We start from the raw sequence: 19,671 nt of genomic DNA on the forward strand, positions 1-19,671 counted from the left end.
CACCAAGAAGCCTGCCACAGCCTGTGAGTCCTCCATGGGGGGTGAGATTGAAGGGTGCACCTGTGCCCTATGGCCTCACAGAGTGCCTTCTAGGGAGCTGGTTTCCATCATCTCACCCTGTACTTAGTGTGGAATAACCAAAAGAGCTTGGTGCTTGATACAGTTAGAAACAAAGAAAAGGACAGGACAGTCTCTTATACCCAGCATTTTGTTTTGTTTTGTTTTGTTTTGTTTTGTTTTGTTTTGTTTTGTATGACTGAGGAGAAGCAGAGAACAGATTCTTTTCCTCCAGGAGGGAAAGGAGGAAGCAAAGGTGACCTTGCTCCTGTCTGGCCTTAGAGTGGCTGATATCAAGCACTGCTGACCAATGAAAGTGTCTTCCAGGGAAAGTCAGTCCATGGGGAGTAGGAGAGGTAGTGCTTCTTCAAATGCAGAGGCAACAAAGCAACTCTACAAGGAACATGAAGAACTAAGAAAACCCAACATAAATAAAGGGATAAAACAAGTCTTCATAAACCTGAAAGAATTGGCTATTGTGAATTATAAATCACTTTCAACTCTAGTATAAAAGTTAAAAGATGAAAGTATTAAAAAAATTATAACTATAGTAATTGGTTAATAGATACACAACATAGAAAGATGTAAACAGGCATATATCAGTAACAAAGTGTGGGGGAGGGAGAAGTAAAAGTGTAGTTTTTGTAGGAAATTGAAGTTAAGTCGCTATCAGCTTCAAATAGACTACTGTAGGGGCGCCTGGGTGGCTCAGTCGGTTAAGTGTCCGACTTCGGCGCAGGTCATGATCTCACGGTCCGTGAGTTTGAGCCCCGCGTCGGGCTCTGTGCTGATGGCTCAGAGCCTGGAGCTTGTTTCAGATTCTGTGTCTCCCTCTCTCTCTGACCCTCCCCCGTCATGCTCTGTCTCTCTCTGTCTCAAAAATAAATAAACATTAAAAAAAATTTAAAAAAAAAACAGACTACTGTAACTAAGCTGTTTTATGTAAGCCTCATGGTAAACACAAATAAAAAACTTTCAGTAGACACTCAAAATACAAAGAGAAAGGAATCGAAGCTACCAGTACACAAAATAAGCAGCAAAGAAAGACAGCAAGAGAGTAAGAAAGGGACAAAGGAACTACGAAACAGCCAGAAAACAATTAACAAAAGGAAAATAATAAGTCCTTACTATCAATAATTACTTTAAATGTAAATGGATTAAATTCCCCAATCAAAAGGCATTGAGTGGCTGAATGATTTGAAAGAAAAACAAAATCCAACCATACGCTGTCTACAAGAAAGTCACTCAGCTTTAACGACACACATAGTGAAGGGCAGGATAACAATATTTCCTCCAATGGTAAACAAAAGAGACAAGAAGTGGCTACTCTTATATTAGACAAAATAGACTTCAACAAGTCAAAACATGTCACAAGGGATGAACAAGGTCATTACATGATGACAAGTGAATTGATTCATCAAGAGGATAAAACAACAACTATGTATATACATACACACACACACACACACACACACACACACACACACTCAACATTGGAGCCCCTAAACGTATAAAACAAATGTTAACAGATTTGGAGAGACAAATAGATAGCAATACAATAACAGTAGGAAAATTCAATACCCTACATTCAATAAAGGATAGGTCATCCAAAAGAAAATAATAAGGAAATAGTGTGCTTGAACAACACTACAGAGCAGTTGCACTTAGCAGATATGCACAGAATGTTTCATTCTACAGTAGCAGAATATGCACTCTTCTTAGATGCACAAAGAAAATTCTTAAAGATAAATAAAATGTGAGGGCACAAAACAAATTTGAATAGATTTAAGAAGACTGAAATCATACCTAACATCTTTTCCAACCACAATGGAATGAAACTAGAAATCAGTAACAGGAGAAAAATTGGAAAATTCACAAATATGTGGAAATTAAACAATACATTCCTGAACACCTAATGGGTCAAAGATAAATCAGAAGGTAGGGGCACTTGGGTGGCTCAGTCGGTTGAGTGTCCAACTTTGGCTCAGGTTATGATCTCATGGCTCATGGGTTCAAGCTTTGCGTCAGGCTCTGTGCTGACAGCTCAGAGACTGGAGCCTGCTTCAGGTTCTGTGTGTGTCTCTCTCTCTGCCCCTCCCCTGTTCATGCCTTGTTTTTCTCTCAAAAATAGATAAATATTTAAAAATATATATATTTAGAAGGTAAATTAAAAAATATCCTGAACGAAAGGAAAATGGAAACACAACATACAAAAACGTATGGGATGCAGGAAAGCAATGGTGCTTAAGTGCCCATGCCCACTAGCAAATACATGTTGTTCAAGGCTTGCTGGTCTCATAAGGCTGACCCATGGGTCCAAAGAGCGAAGCACCCACACAAGCACCCTTCAGTCAGTGGAGATCATGCATACTACTCTGTGCAAGTCATGTTCACGATCAAGTAGCAGCCTCATCTTTTAGAGTGATTCACGGCATTTTTGTTTGGGCCAAATGTGTGAAACAAACCTTTTCTAAGTCATATGTTAAAGATTTTATCTTTGGTCCTAAGGTCTTCTTCTGACCTTAGTTTAATCCTTAGTAAACAGTCTGCTGCCTATTAAAGGTTGCAACCGTATGACTTTGGAAAATGCAGAGCAATAAATAATGGAATCTCAAATAGTTCAGTATCTGCGTTACATTCAGGATAATTAAAGTCACAAAGAAAAACACAGATGGAAGATAGCACTCTTGGCAATCATTACAAAGGCCAATCCAAATTCATTCTCTGGGCTTCTTCTTGTTTCCCCATTCCTGACCCCCAGCTTAACCCTCTGACACTCATGAACTCCCTGTTCTGGTTCACCGCCCAGACATTCCCCAGCCCCTCGCCTGCTTTATTTCTCTCCATCACACTTAATTTTTTCATTCTACATTTTACTTGTTCATTTGCTTTTTCTTTTTTCCTGTTTTCCCGTCATCAAAAGGTAAATTCCGTGAAAGCGAGGAACATATGTATCTTATTCATCGCTAAGCCCCACTGCCCACACAGTAACTGGACGTTGCCATGTTCTTAACCAATATACGTAAAATAGAAAGCAATCATCTCACATTGGATTGTCATAAAAGTGTTATGTTTATTTGCACATATGATATATTTATTAATAAATTAATGAATATAAAATATTTATGACCTGTTCAGTTCTATCTTCATCCTGTTAAGATCTCTAAAACCTAACAAATAGGAGAATTAATACTTGTGAAGAAGATCTCAAGTCATTAGAGAAGCCAAAATGATTTCTAAAAAAAAAAATTGAGTTTGGCTTAGTACTGATTTTGGCTTAGTACTAATTATTTTAAATCTCTAAGTGTTAGTGTCTCTAAGATAAGTCGGCTTGTTGGATTATTACATTCACCTAAATATTTATTACCCAATCATTTTGATAACGGTTAAGTTTCTTACTTTACACCTGATTCTAAGAAGTTGAGGAAAACAGCTGATTCGTGATGAAGTTTGAACAGAATCTTAGAGGTGTGAGTAGAAAAGTTACGGGGGGGCCATCTCATTACCTTTTCGTATAGTAGGTGTGTCGCTGTCTGCGATCAGTTGCAAGCAGTCTTGAATGACTGAAAAGCAAAAATATATCCTTTTAGTTACTTGAATAGGAACAGTAAGGGAAGGAAGAAAAGTGCCTGAGTCCACAAAGCTATTTTTCCAGAAACACCGAGCCAATTCTACCTCCTACGGATCCTGCACATTGTTCTACAATTACTTTGTGAAATTTGCCCACAGATATTTATTATAAATTTTACTTAAAATTGAATATGTCCTTGAAGTTCATGGTTTAGAAAAACCCTACACACTGTTGAAAAACGGTAAGTATATCATCTTTATTGTTCAACGTAACTTGCCCTCAAATATTATGCCTGGACAGAACGCGAGTTTATCATGTGTTTTTCAAGTCTATCATAGATATGAACCAAACTACCAGAATATTCCAAAGTCATGTTTTTTTTTGTTTAAAAAAATCCCTAACGCTAGTTAATAAGTCAGTGGTCGTGCTAATAATATTAACATTACTGAAAATAAAAACAATTGCTAACATTTATTGAGCGGATATAAATACAGGCAACCTCACAAAAATCCTAAAAATTACATCCTGGAAACTAAGTCCTGCAAAGTGTAAACAACTTGTTCGGGGCCTGCAGCGGGAAGTGACGGGGCCAGAATTGAAACCATGCCCATTTCACTCTGGAGCCAAAGTCAGGCTTTTGGTAAAGTGTTTTGGACCCAAAAAAAAAAAAAAAAAAAAAAAAAAAAGAAAGAGGGAACATCGTTAAAAATAAAATGGGAGATTTCCCTGAAACTGCATAATCAGTAAAACTTCTGGGAAGCATCAGTTCGCATCGCATCACTTATCACATGTACAATATTCCAGAAAATATTCAAGGAAAGAGAGAACTATTCTGTTAAATAAAGACAAATGCCTCCAGGTGAACGCGAAATAAGGACATCTTCCATGGGAACAGAAAACAAAGCAGTATATATCTCTGAAAATCATAAAACAGAAATTTAAGCATGCCTCTTTGAAATTAAGAAAATATTAGTTTAGAGTTTTTATTATCCAGTAAGTATTTTATTCCAAGTTGAAGTGGGATATTAAGAACATGCTTCTCTCTGTATACATTTTAAGAGCTTGACACAGTGAATTCTGCTTCAGTTGATTAACTGAAAACATTCTGATATTTACAACACAGAGTAACAGAGGTAATCGTGATAAGTTCTTCCCAAGCTGTGCAAAGACACAGGCCTGCAAAGAATACAGCGAGTATTCACATAAGAAAATCTGTTATCAAGTTTCCCTTGGTATTTCAAGGTGGAAATATCATGTGAACAACTGCAATTCTTTTATGACTCTGAAACTTTTCTACCACGTTTTCATGTAAACCTGATCATTTTGACAGAGGCAGAACATTCTGGACTATTCTGTGATTCTTTTATTGATCTGCAAAACAACGGGGGCCATGTCTATGCCATAGGGAAAATGTGACCCAGTGCTGTTACGCTGACAGACCTTCTGCCACGACAAATATGTCAAAGCATCAACAGTGGCAAGATGGTTATGAAGAAGGGCGGCTTGAGAGAAAGGATTTAACGAAACAGCCAAAGCAGTGAAAGTCTGAGGAGCGTGCACAGGATCTAGGAGAGCCCTGCTAAACCTATTTGAAACATGTTCCTATCTCTCTAACAAACACTTCTTAAGGGCTTACTGCTCAGTTCTGTGATGGATGCAAGGGTCAATCAGAGCATGTGAAGCTTTAATCTTTCTTCCACACAGAAGAAGAGGTGGATGTTGACACAAGTCAAAGTCAAATTTCCAAACGTTCCATCTTTCCTTTGCGGCACATGTACGTGTACATAGAGATTAAATGAGATAATGCATGTGGAGTATTGCGTACTACTCCTGATACGCAATAATTGGGAAATCAAGCTTGGTTATTACGGCAGTCGCCGTGTTAGCACTCTTCTTCTTGTTCTTTACTGAACCCAGTTAACTGGGCACATGATGGAAGCCCACGAGGAGAGCACAAAGATCCAATTAACCCAATAAAGAGAAAACCAGGTTACTCCCTGTTTCAACTGACCCTTTTCTTGACCATTTACCCAAAACTCCACAGGAGTTTGGAGAAAGACTGATGCCTTGAGGCTACCAAACTGATAAGAAAACATCTAAGTTTTAATCTCCGCAGCCCAACTCCAGTTGGCTACAACCTACACGTCAAGAAACAATGATCTATTCTATCATGTAGTAGCAGAAATCTAACTTTTAGAAGAAAACACACTACGGAGGGAAAAGTGTGTTTCAAGAAATACTCTTCAGAAAGGAAGATGGAATATTAAAAGAAAAGTTCAACAATAGTATTTGAATTATACTCACTGAAGCCAGTGCCATTCATTAATTTTCCTTACTCCAGAGAAAGTCACCGGGCTTCTGAAGGAGTTTTGTTGGAAATCAGCAGAGGACTTCCCATTCTGGCCTCCAGAGATGCTGCTTGGGTCCTATCAACCTTATCAGTGTTATTTACCTCTTCACTTTCAGCTCTTCCTTTTTAGAAAATTCCATATCCATTGTCATCTTCTCTCTCGTACAACAGTCCTTTAGGACTTTCCCATTCAACACAGATGTGACCTTAAACTATAGATTGTCACTCACAAAAAGTGGGTCAAAATAGCAACACTTTTTCATCTCTCCCAGTAGCAAAGATATCCAACCACAAGAGTTCTGAGAATGCACAGTCTTGTAAGAAACACAAGATTGGTAGCAAGTATGATGTTCACCGATTGTGTTTAGTTTTTAAAAGTCTTCATACATCTTTCCCTCTACTACAACGGAAGGAAATTTGAAGAGTCTGAGAACAATTTATCTTTGTAACGAATCAAGGCAATAGCATACATTAAAACTTTCCTGTGTGTGATGGGGTCACACATATTTCTAAATGTATATATTATATATTATAATGATGTGTGAAAAAAAGGAAAATTGATCATGTTAAGTACAAATTTACAGCATAATATTTATCCATAATATTAAACTTTGTGTAAAATATTTCTAAAACAAATATATGATATTGACGGCCAAAACAGGTCATAAAAGAGAATTCCTAAAATAAGAGTTTTCAGAACAAAAATAATCTGCTATTGCTCAATATCTGATACAATAAAATCCAACCAACCTCACAACTAGACTAGCGTTGAAATATTTTCCCTACGGAAAACATCTTGAGTTTGAAAGCCATCTCTTTACGTATAACCTTTATGTTACATTTGAAACACCATTTAAATAGAAAAAGGGATTGGAAAGTTTACGGGATTGCTGCTATCTGCTGTATTGTTTTCTGTATTGGACCCAAACCTTTTCAAACTGGGATCGGGTTTATTCTCTTTATTTCAACAAAAGTTCGATCTAATATCAACCACCATAAATACTGCAATTACGCAGATTATACATAACTCCAGTGGAAAACACAGAGCGCTTCCCATTACATTCGCCCCATCCATATGATCCACACCTACTCCTCCTTCGAAGTCCTTTTTACTCTTCTCATTCAACCTTCTTCCAAGCTCTTCAGTCTGGATGGGATGTCCTTCCTGCATTTTCCTGTGTCCCTTCCTCCTTCTGTCTTCTTACTTACTGCACCACAGGTTTTAAAGAATGTGGACTCTGAAGGCGATGTCTCTCTTTTATTTCTGTATACCTTACCATTCAGTGTATGAGGTCACGAGAAATATAGTTTGATTTTTCCTGAGCTAGTTTTGAATAAATAATCAGTGGCTGGAAAAGTTTAACCAGGATAAATTCCATAAAGACCCCAATACTGACCTAATGATGAACACAGATTTATGAGGAAATTCAAGAAAGCATGATTTGGGGAAAAACATTTCTACTGGAATGGGAATACAAGAATTTAGGGGTGAAAAACTAGATTATAAATTCTTATTTGATTGGCGATAAACAGTTTGCCAATACAAGTTAACAGAGTTTTAAAAGTATGTCTAGAGAGCTAAACTGAGAAGTATGTATTTGACTTACCAGGAAAAAAAAATAGAAATTCCTAATCTTCAGAGGGATCTGCCTGATATATGTTGTGCTTGAGAAACATCATACATGTGTCCTCGTGGAGACTAAGTTGCCACACGGAGAAGAGTGAAAACAAAGGTTCAGCTGTTGACTGGCATAAATATAATATAAGGGTGATTTGATCCCCAAAGCAATTATATAAATACAGCATCCAAGATAAATTGTGAAAAAAAATTAAAAGTTTGTGACCGAGTGTGTGTTTGAAGGAGAATTAAAAACTAATAATAAAAACGAATTTTCTTTTTTTTTTTTTTTAATTTTTTTTTCAAGTTTTTTATTTATTTTTGGGACAGAGAGAGACAGAGCATGAACGGGGGAGGGGCAGAGAGAGAGGGAGACACAGAATCAGAAACAGGCTCCAGGCTCTGAGCCATCAGCCCAGAGCCTGACGCGGGGCTCGAACTCACGGACCGCGAGATCGTGACCTGGCTGAAGTCGGACGCTTAACCGACTGCGCCACCCAGGCGCCCCAAAACGAATTTTCAATTCTGGGTAATTCAGAAAGGTGGTAGCACTACAATGGCCCTGAGGAAGTAAAAAGGGGTGCTGGTTCTTTGGGGGTTTTGGAAAGAAGTTGACAGAGCAAAACAGAAATCACGACAGTTGATAGCAGTAAAGAAAGATATTATCTGAATGGAAGACTGTGTGTGTGTGTGTGTGTGTGTGTGTGCGCGTGTGCGCGCGTGTGTGTGTACAGAGTCCTAAGCATTAATTGGACATTGTCACACTGCCAGGTACCACTCCTGATTTCAGTATTTTCTACGCCTAAAGCACTGTAGGATATATAAAATGGCAGTCCTTTGCCTTGGCTCATAAACACTAAGAGTAAAAACACAAAACAAAACAAAACCCCAGGAAACAAAATGCCATCTTCCTAAGTTATTTCATTTTACAATTGATGAAACATTTTAATTTAAAATGACTAATTTTATAGTTGAGTCATCATCTCCACAGGATATGGCTTTTTCCCCCCTTTTACCATGAATTCCTTGCATCGCTTTAGAACACTTCTCATTATTAATGGTATATACTCATAAGGCACTGGGTATAGGTAACTTACCAGTGATGAAAATTAGCTTCATGACACGATATGCACACATACTTGAAGCCAAGGAAGGTAAACACAAAAATATACCTAATGCTTGGAGAAAGCTATCAGTGAATTGCACAGCCAGCCCTTACACCTTCCACTTTGCCTTGGACATCTCTGCCTGGCTGCCACAGTGACGATTCAACCTCAGCATGACCCAAATTTATTTCTTTGTCTTCCTCACACCCACACGCCTCTTATGCTTCTGTTTTCTCTTAGTGGATATAAGTATCCTCTGAGTTGCCCAAGCTAGGAACTTTGTAAACATGCCTGATTCCTTCCTCTGCAATCTTGAAATCCAACAAATAATCAAGTTCTAATGGTTTGAATTTTTCAACTTTTGCTCAGTGTGGATTCTGTCTGTCATTTATCTCATCCACCAGTTTTACTGAGCACTAAATTTAGGTCATATGTTGTGCTCGGAATAGCAAAAAAAAAAAAAGAAAAGAAAAAGAAAAGACACTATCTCTACCCCCATGGAGCTTGCGATCTAGGGGGAGGAACAAGTATGAATGAGAATCCGAAAGACACACTGGAAGTTGCAGCTGTAAGAGCAATACAGTGGCCAGACTTTGACCCAATCAGGAAGGCTTCTCTGAACAGTGACACTTAAACTGAAATTAAAAGAAAGAAGGGGCGGCAGGGCAGGGAAGGGGGGGGTGGTGGTGGTGGTGGGAGGGGGGGGGTTTGGCGCGCCTGGGTGGCTCAGTTGGTTAAGCATCTGACTCAACTCAGGTCAAGATCTCCCAGTTCATGGGTTTGAGCCCCGCAATGGGCTCTGTGCTGATGGCTCGGAGCTCGGAGCCTGCTTCGGATTCTGTGTCTCCCTCTCTATCTGGTCCTCCCCTGCTCACCCTCTGTCTCTGTCTCTGTCTCTCTCTCTCTCTCTCTCTCAAAAATAAGTAAACATTAAAAAATATTTTTTAAAAGAAAAGAAGAAAGAAGGGGGTAGGAACATCCCACACAAAATCAATAGTCATGAATATACACAAAGGCTAAAGTTGGAGGGATACAGCAATATGGCTGAAGGGGGTAGAGACAGACAGACAGACAGAGACTGAGAGAATAATCAAACCCGACAAGAGGAGCAAGCGGGGTGGGTCCGTTCAGATCTTTACTCTCACTGTTCTCCTGACACTAACACTTGCTCACCAAGTTGTGCCTCTTAGCCTTTCTACTACTTCTACTCCATCGCTTGCATTTCCTCAGATTTGCCTTCTTAAACCAGAATTTTATCTTGCCTTCTAATTCTTATAACTCCTTCAAGTGGGGTTCCCCTGCACACAAAACCTAAACCTCCCTTCACAACCCCACGACCTCCACCCTCCCACACCTAGAAGCACAGAAGTTCATCCTCCCACTCCCAGGACTGCGTATGTGCTATTCTGCCTGGCTAAATACTCCTCACCTTAGTATCTGGTGAAACCTGTCCATCCCTCAGGGCTCAGGCCAAATATCAACTCTTTCCCTGATCCTTACAGCTAACTATTTGATCCCACTACACTTTGCACATACATCTATTGAAATAACATTTCACTATATATCCTAATTTTTTCTATTACTGTCTCTTTCCCTAGGCTGAGTCACTTGACATTAAGAACTATCAGTTACAAATTTGCACAGCATCTGGTTTATATCAGACTAAAAACAAAAAATCTGTGGCACATATGGAAGTGATGAATCACTAAATTTTACTCTTGAAACCAACACTACATTGTACGTTAACTAACTTGGGTTTAAATAAAAAAAATTTTAAATGCTTAAAAAAGAAAAAAGAAAGAGGAGGAGAAAGCCTGAACTTGTAAAAACATCGCAGTCAATAAACACTTGCAAAAATCCAAGCAAAGGAACGATACCGAGGTGCTAGTGTGTATTTTGATGGTTCCACCTACTACAGTAAGACCTCTTCTTGTGTTTTTTCTACTTCCTGTTCCATTACTGTTCCCATGCCCTGGAATACTGTCTCTTCTTTCCTGAGTTGAGTCAGTCTTCAAAACTCAGCTCAGCTCTTATCCATCATGGTCTTAATAATCTTTCAATCTGTGATCTGAACTAACATCCTATAATACCATAGATCGTTGTCCTCTTGTTGGTCCTAATGTTAATAACGGTCTAGGTTTCTTCGAGACCCAACAGTTTTTGTCAGATCTGGTGTATTACGCAAACATTAAGTGCATATAGCTCACACAGTGGAAAACAACTCAGAATTTATAGTTAGCATATAATGAATGTAAACCTTAGTTCTCAAACCAATTTAGCTGTTTAATCATGAAATTAACACTTAATATGAAATTAAAATATTTTATCTCTAGAATAACAATAGTTTTCTCATAGTGGTGTTGTGAGAACCAAGTGAAATCATAGTTTACACGTGCTTTTTGTAAAGGCTAAAGAGCTTGTTTATTATTTTTAAATTTACATTAATTTTGTTTAGTTTCTCCAACTCAATATTTAGCTTGTGGAGAGAAGGGACTGATTATGTCTTGGCTTCAAGTCTCTCGTCTAAAATGAGGACAATAATGCCAACCTAACAGGGGTTACTGAGAAGGTAAATGATGTCTTAGAGCCCAACCCAGAGCTTGTGTGTGGAAGACACCCAGTGACTGAGTCTTTTTCTCCACTTTCCTATATATTCTTGAGTGTCCACCCCAGACCTTGGCCCAGTGGATGCTTCCTGTATATTTGAGCAAAATCTGTTTCTTCTCTAGCTCTTAAAAAATGAGAATACCTTTTATTTATTTTTATTTTGTATTATTTAAATTTTAGTTAGTTAACATACAGTGCAATATTGGTTTCAGAAGTAGGAGTAGAATTGACTCATCACTTACATACAACACCCAGTGCTCATCCCAAAAAGTTCCCTCCTTTAATGCCCATCAACCAATTAGCCCGTCCCCCCACCCCATCAAAATCTGTTCGTAACAAAGATACAGCTGTCCAATACAGTTCTTTTAAATAGGACTTGACTTATAAAAATAATAAACATTAAAACCAATATCCATTCCTACAGGATTACTGAGAACAACACATTCCTCAACATTATGGATTTATTTCTTAAATATCTACCCATTTCCACAAAAGTTTTTTAAGGTGATAGAATAAAGAATGATTGAATCTTCAGGAAGAAACAGAAAGACTTTTCCTGACCTCTCCTTACACATCTTCTCCCCTCCTCACCCTTCACACTGCCGAATCTGTTAATTCTGCCTTAAATCATTCACTTCTTCATGATATTTGCCATTTTCTAGTATTGTTACTTACTCATTACTCATGTTTATTGACCACTTTCTGTGTCTTTCCACCTCACTGCAATGCAATCTCCAGGGAGCAGGAAACTTTTATCTGTTGTGTTTTCTGATCAACCCTCAACACCTAGAACAGAGTTTGAAAGCTAGCAGGCCCGCGACATACATGGAAGAGACACAACATCACTTTTGGCTGCTTTGATTGACTCATTTCCTGGTTCTTCTGCTTCCCAAAACTTTAAACTTGACAAGAACAGGGTTCAGATATTTGGTTGTGAGGTCACTATTTTATTTTATTACTGCTTTTGAAATTGAACGGGAGCCAGCTCTTGCAACACTGAAAAAGAAGTCATTATTGAAGCAGGGGGGGAAAAATAGCACTTGGGGAAGATTCTGGTCAAAGATCACCATGACAACAGCCAGCTGTTTCTGTTCTAGGAAGGAACACACCCTTACTGGGTAAGAGCCTCCGGTTAGCCTAATTCTGGTACGAATTGGATGGTTGAGTTCTACACTATATATGCTTTCGACACTCACTTTACAGTCTTGTAAGATACAGCCCTGCCGGAAATCTCAGTGAAACAAAGCCTGGATGTTACAGATCTTTCCGACCTCCCATCTTTCCTTACAAAGGAGAGAGACTATGGGTTTCATGAAAGAACACTCTGAAATGGAGTTCAGCTTTTAGTTAAGTACCAACGTTGGCTTCGCAGTTATGACAAAGGATGGTAACGTAAGACAACAGGAGACACTGGATGAGGGGTATATGGCAACTCTCTGCCGTGTTCTTGCAACTTTTCTGTAATTCTAAAATAATTCCCAACTAAAAAAGTTTATAAAAAGAGAGAAAAAGAACGTAAAGCAGATTGACCAAAATCTTACAATAAATATTTATTTAGCAGAGGAAAGAAAGATGGGTAATTTTTTTCCCACTCTTGTTTTTATATTCTGTTCCATGTTGTCAACACTATTTTACTATTTTAATGAGACACGTATAATAAACATTATCAATAAAAATAATTTTTGTACTTCTATCATCTAAAACACATGAACTTCTTTTTTTAAAATTATTTATTTATTTATTCTGAGAGAGAGAAAGTGCAAGGAGGGGAGGGGCAGAGAGACAGGGAGAGAGAGAACCCCAAGCAGGCTCCACGCTATCAGCACACAAACCATGAGATCATGACCTGAGCCAAAACCAAGGGTGGGAGGCTTAACTGACTGAGCCACCCAGGCGCCCTAAAACACATGTATTTCTATTAGCTTTTAAATTCCCTACTGAATAACAAGGGGGGAAATATAAAGGTCACCCGATTTTATTAATAAACTATTTAGTAATAAACTTAAATAAATATAAACTGTTTATTAATAAACTGTTTTAGCTCAGCGGGTATCCATTTGAAAGAATTCATCGTCCTGATGGACTCTTAGGATGCTTATCTCTAGGTTCTTAGAGCGAACAGGAGAGCTGACAGCATTGATCATTATGACTCCATTTGTGAAGAAACTTTAACATGTAATATTTCAAAGCCATAGCGCTTTCATTATTATTTTTAATTAGGAATATCTCCAAATACACTTACGGGCTTAAAAGTGAGCTTTTTGGCTAATATGAGCCATCTGGCAATTCTTTGATCCTGGATTTCCCCACATTTCTGTTTGTTCTACTACAATCAGAAATTATCTTATGAAACACAGAAAACTTAATAAGACCTCCATTTGAAACACAACACCATTAAGAAAAACAAAACAAGAGCCAAATAACCAGCCTGCGCAATTAAATAAAAGCGTTTACCCTGGGGAGGAGTGGATGGAGCACCGAGTGGGCACGCAGGCTGACGGTGATGTCCGCCCCTTCAACTACTGCCATTCAGTCTGTGAATACCCCCCAAGCTGTACCCTTAAGACATGTGCCCTTCTCCGTATGTAAACAATACTTCAGTTAAAACCAAAACATTAAAACCAGAAATCCACGAAATTAGAGTTAGATTGCTGACTATGAGAGTGTCTCTATGACTTTTAGTGAGCCCAAACTGTGCCTCTGCCCGGTGAACCAAGGCGGGGGCAAGGGGCTCTCAAACTCTCCCTGAGACTCTCGCCATGTGATCAAATTCATTCTTTGGCGAATTCGTTGTTTTAAATGTCAAGTTGAAAAATTGCATAAGATGGCCTCTGATCAAAACCTGAGAAGTGAAGAAATATGGGAAAAATCCCCCCTCCCAATGATTGCCAAATCACAGCATCTTACTTCATAGTGAGCCCAAGATCCATCAACAAATATTCATAGAACACCCACTGTGTGCAAATACCACGAAGAATGTGCAGAGGAAATATGGCCTATACCACAGAAGCCTCTACTCTTTAGTTGTACAGACAGGACACGTACAAATGACAAGGCAAAAACCCCACAGGTGGTATGTGACACTTACCAAATACTGATGTGATTCTAGGCATGCTGTGTGCTGAATGGAGGCTTTCTAGCCCAACACGCTGGAGTTTACTCACAAACCGAATATACATGCAGTAAAATTGAAGTGCCTGAGTGAAATTTAGGTTGGACTTATAGAAAAATAAAAATGGGCGACATTCTGGAGTGTCATTTAGCAATACTTAGCTCTGAACCTTTTTGACATAGTCATAAAATGATGGCAACTAACATTGAGTAGCAGAGGTAGAAAGCAGAGTATTCTAAAAAAAGACTAAAATAAAATTATATTTCTGTTAAGTATACATCCAATATGTGTGTGGATGTGGCTTAAAAATAACCATGTGATTGAATGCTGCATTCGTTTTTGAGAATTCTGTACATTTTAATTTTTATTATTTTTTTAATGTTTGTTTATTTTTGAGACAGAGAGAGACAGAGCGTGAGCAGGGGAGGGGCAGAGAGAGAGGGAAACACAGAATCCGAAGCAGGCTCCAGGCCCTGAACTGTCAGCACAGAGCCCAACGTGGGGCTCGAACTCACAGACCGTGAGATCATGACCTGAACCAAAGCCAGACGCCTAACTGACTGAGCCACCCAGGCACACCGTGAGAACTCTGTACATTTTTAAAGAATTTAATGAGCCATTTGAAAATACCAGGACTCCAAAATTGCAAGAAAACCTTTTTTAACTAACTATGAAAGAATCGTAAAACCTACATAGGGAAAATTATACCCAATTGGGAAATTTAAATTTTGATATTTAGTAAGGAGATATCACGCATTTAAGTATTCTTGGATATATAAATAAAACACCGTAAGAATTCGTTTTCTTCCACAGAATTACAATTTTTATAAAATTCCAACCAAAAATGTCAATGGATCTTTAAAGTATTTGGAAAATTAATACATAAGAACATAAATGGACACTTTGAAAGTAAAAGGGAGAACCTAAGGTTTTTTAAGCCTTACTTAAATCAGAATAGAGTAGAATAAACAGAAACAAAGAAAGCTGTATAGATTCAAATTGTTCAGCATTTTCTCAACTCCCCAAAAAAAAAAAAAAAAAAAAGGATGCTACCAAACAGAAAAATAAAATCATGGACTTTCAGAAACCCTCTTGGTTCTACACATATTTTTGTAGTGCTAAATAAAATATGTTTTCCCTGCATGAGAGAAAAACTGAGAACAAACTGAGGGTTGACGGGGGGGGGGGGGGCTGGAGGGGAGGGGAAAGTGGGTGATGGGCATCGAGGAGGGCACCTGTTGGGATGAGCACTGGGTGTTGTATGGAAACCAATTTGACAATAAATTTCATATTAAAAAACAAACAAACACATTATGAAATTTTACTGAATGTGATAAATATACTACGCGGAAAAATAAATAGAAAATATATGAAATAAGAGAGAAAAAAAAGAGAATGGCGTCTAAAACGACATTCAAGCCAGTTTCACTGAAGAGGAAGGAGAGCAGATATGAGCAGTCACTAAGGTTCTCCTCTTCAAACCTTTGATCTCAGATCTATGAATGTTAAGAGTATATATACAAGAAGAGAAAGAGAAAGAGAGAGATGTACTATATACTGTATATATACACATATAGGATATAGCCATATGCATACATACTGTATATATGTATACTATATATATATATACTATATATATACTATAAATATATATATACTATAAATATATATATATACTATAAATATATATATATACTATAAATATATATATACTATAAATATATATATATATACTATAAATATATATATATACTATAAATATATATATATATACTATAAATATATATATATATATATATATACTATAAATATATATACTATGTGAAAGGTTTATAAAAATCTTAGGCAAACCATGATCACGACAATAGCAATTACATCTGGGTTTTAGATACTAAGTAAATTTTGATTCACTTGATAGAATTCTCTATTACTTTCCAAACTTTCTAAAAATTACAAATTATTTACGGAAAAATTTTAATCAGTGTATCATTTGTGGATGCCATCAAATCACAAATTTATAAAAATGTGCACATGGGAGGAAATTTTAAAATATAATAGAGGGTATTTTGAGGAAGTGGGACTCCGGAAGTTAATTAATTTCTTACTCAACGTCCTTTCTTCTTAAATCTGCTGTAAGGAGCCCGTATCCTCTCTGCAATGGTAAAGTTAAGGTTTATTTGTAAGATGAATGGGCAGAGGCTGGGGAGTAGTAGCACAGAGGTTGAAGAAGATTGAGGCATTCTGACCCTACTAGATATTAAAGCTCATTATGTTACAAAATACTTAAAATATTTTATTTAATACAGATAAACAGAATAATAAATCAGTGAAAAAACAGTCTCAAAATAGATTCATGAGAGACTTAATATTAACACAGTAAGCTTTCCAATGCAAACAAGTTGAAAATAAGCATCCCATGAAATTAGCTATATTTAATAGCAGTTTGGTAAGAAAACATAAAAGAAGAAGGGAAGATAAAGCTGGTGTGATGTGATCCACCAAATAAACGCCACAAGGATTAAGGAGTTAAATACCAAACTAAAACACTAAATTATGAAAAAGTCAAAGTAGCAGGCTGTAGAATAGGCTGTGTAAGAGATTACAAATACATATATTTTCAGCTTTGATATAGTAGAGAAAATCAAAAAGAAAAGTTTATCACATTAAATACATAGATGTAAAATCTCTGCAGGAATTTTAAAAAGCAAAATATGAAAATAGTTACACCCAAATTTTGTTAAACAGTATGTCTAACATAGAGCTTGTTCAAAATCACAAAAAAAATTAGGATAAATGAGGGAAGCCATAAATAAAAATTAGTAGGTGACAAAATCAGAAGTTACCCAAATATGCAGAAACAAATTCATCTTTCTCTTCAAGCAAGCAACAGATTACATTTGAGATACTGTTTGACAACTACTAAACTAGCCAGAATAAATTTTAATAAAATGCTGTAAGAATGTGGAGACCTTGTGCACTGCATTTCTGACTGTACACATTTATAACTCACTTTGAAAGCAACATAGCAGTAATAAATGTTCATCCTCTTTCGTTCTGATATTTCATCTATGGAATTTATATGGAACACATAAAATTCCTCGGAAATGAGAGATCCGCGCAACAACTTTGGAAATGATCATTGTGACATAACTGCATGATAACGAACTAACGTGGATGTGTGAGAATTACTTAGAAAGAAGGAAAATGCTTATTGTATAACGATAAGTGAACGCAAAAATATGCCGTAGTATATATATGGTGTTTTTTAATTGTGTACAAAGTACAGATGATAAAATGCAAAGTATGAAAACAATTCACCTGCTCAAGTATAGTAAAAATATGAGTGTTTCGTAGTCTATATTTGCTTAAAGTCAATTGTGTCTAATAGACACAAAGCGATACTAAAGGTAATCAACACAAAGCATTTATAAAAATCATGGTTTTGCAAAACAGGAAAGACTTTTTTCCATGAATCAGGCAGTCAGTGAAAAATACGTTTACAGTCAGAGCATCGTGTGTGTGTGTGTGTGTGTGTGTGTGTGTGTGTGTGTGTAAAACAAAGTCTGTTTTAAAGCTAGAGCAATAAACACAATGAATCGCGGCCGCACACCTGCTCCCGGCGTGATCCCAGGGCGCGCAGCGCACCCTCAGGGAAGGTATCTTTACCTGACCCTCCGGGACTCAGGTGGACACAGCGCGCGGCGCTCTTCTCCTCGAGTGACTGACAGGGCTTCTGACGCAGGTGTGTCCCATCCGAGGAAGACCCTGTGCCCCCTCCCCTCCTCTGTGGTTAAGGCAGGGCCCAGCCCTCCAAGTCCGCTCGTCGGGGACAGACACCTGCCGGCGCGCCGGCTGTGCCACAAAAGCCACACGTGCTGTAGAGGCCACTTGCACAGCCTCCGGGCACCACTCAGCGCTCGTGGAGGGGAGGGGGTCCCCAACCCGGAGGCCGGGGTCCACACCCGCACACCCGCGGACGCCGGCATCCCGTCTGCTAAGTGCTTCCGCGCCCCAAACGTACCTGTGTCTTCGGGACCCAGAGCGGCGCGCTTCCTTCTGCCGCTCTGGCTGGAGTTGCTCTCTCCCGCCGGGGCTGGTGCAAAGATCCCCTGGGGAGACAGAAACCCCAAGTTACAGCCCCGGCGTCGCAGGGGCGCGGGGGTGGCGGGGGGCGGGGGACGGGCTGCGGCGGCTGCACTCACTTTCAGCGCGCTGGGGACCGCGGGGGCCAGACGCGCGCCGGGCGCCCCGGGGGTTGCGGTCCCCGCCCGGGGAGGGCCCGGCTCAGCCCGAAGCTCGCGGGGCTCCCGGGGTTCGCGGGGCTCCCGGGGCCCCCGCAGCTCCGCCCGCAGGCTCCCCAGCTCGGCTTGCAGGACGGCCACCCTGCACAGGGACACCACCGACAGGCAGCAGGACGTGAGCGCCAGCAGCAGGGTCACGGCCAGCAGCGCTGCGTCTTTGGGGCGCGAGCCGGGCGGCTCCTTCACTTTCATTTCTTCTCCCCTCTCCGGGCGAGGACGAAGGCGTGACCGCTCGCCTTCCACGCAGCCCTCCATGGCACTCGGGGGACTTGGAAGGTCCGGGCCTTTCGAGAAAGTGGCCGCAGGGAAGGGATCATTTCCTGTGAGCGGTGCTTGCTGAGGTCCCACACCGACTACATGGCCTGGCTGTGCCGTGGCCCCCGGGAGAACTCCCCCGGGTCTCCCCGCGTCTGCCCGGCTGCATCCCGGCCCCCAGTGGGTGATAGGGCTTCCTGGCACCGGCCCTTCCATCCGATTGCCCAATCATTTCCTCATTTCACTTTCAGTATCTGTAAGAATTCTAATGGCATCTACACACACACACACACACACACACACACACACACACACATACACACGGGCCCTTGGCATCTCCCCGCCAGGCGGGACTCAGGGTTTGGACCGGCCCACCCGGGACCTGTGGAGCCCTGAGGTACTACAGGAGCTCCCTGCGGTGTGGCCCGAGCTGGGCCACTGGGGGCCACTCTGCGAGGGCAGGGGAGAAAGAACGAGGTTCCTGCTGGTGTAATAGAAAGAATTAATGAGCAGGTCAGATAAGCCAAGTGCTTAGTACTGAAGTGCACTCTGCTGCAGAGTGATTCATGAACGGTCTCTAAGTGGGAAAGAAAACCAGATGTCCTCAGAGGCCGCAGGGACGTCCACTGGGGAATATTCTCTTTATTATCGTTGGAGCATTGCCGTAAGAAGAATGGGGCTACACATTGGAGAT

The 19,671-nt window shown here is 39.6% G+C and overlaps 1 protein-coding gene across 1 annotated transcript in view; it reads right to left on the minus strand.

Moving 5' to 3' along the window:
- Positions 1-19,280, minus strand: part of TNFSF13B (TNF superfamily member 13b) — a 31,096-nt gene extending 11,816 nt beyond the window's left edge. Inside the window, 4 exon segments of the mRNA XM_058743000.1 lie at positions 3,564-3,620; positions 18,443-18,530; positions 18,624-19,152; positions 19,154-19,280. Coding sequence (XP_058598983.1) covers positions 3,564-3,620; positions 18,443-18,530; positions 18,624-19,152; positions 19,154-19,209 — 730 coding nt within the window. The 5' untranslated portion in view covers positions 19,210-19,280.
- Between the last annotated feature and the right edge of the window lie 391 nt (positions 19,281-19,671).

Source organism: Neofelis nebulosa, chromosome 1 (assembly GCF_028018385.1).
Source record: "Neofelis nebulosa isolate mNeoNeb1 chromosome 1, mNeoNeb1.pri, whole genome shotgun sequence".
In the NCBI taxonomy this organism is placed as follows: domain Eukaryota; kingdom Metazoa; phylum Chordata; class Mammalia; order Carnivora; family Felidae; genus Neofelis; species Neofelis nebulosa.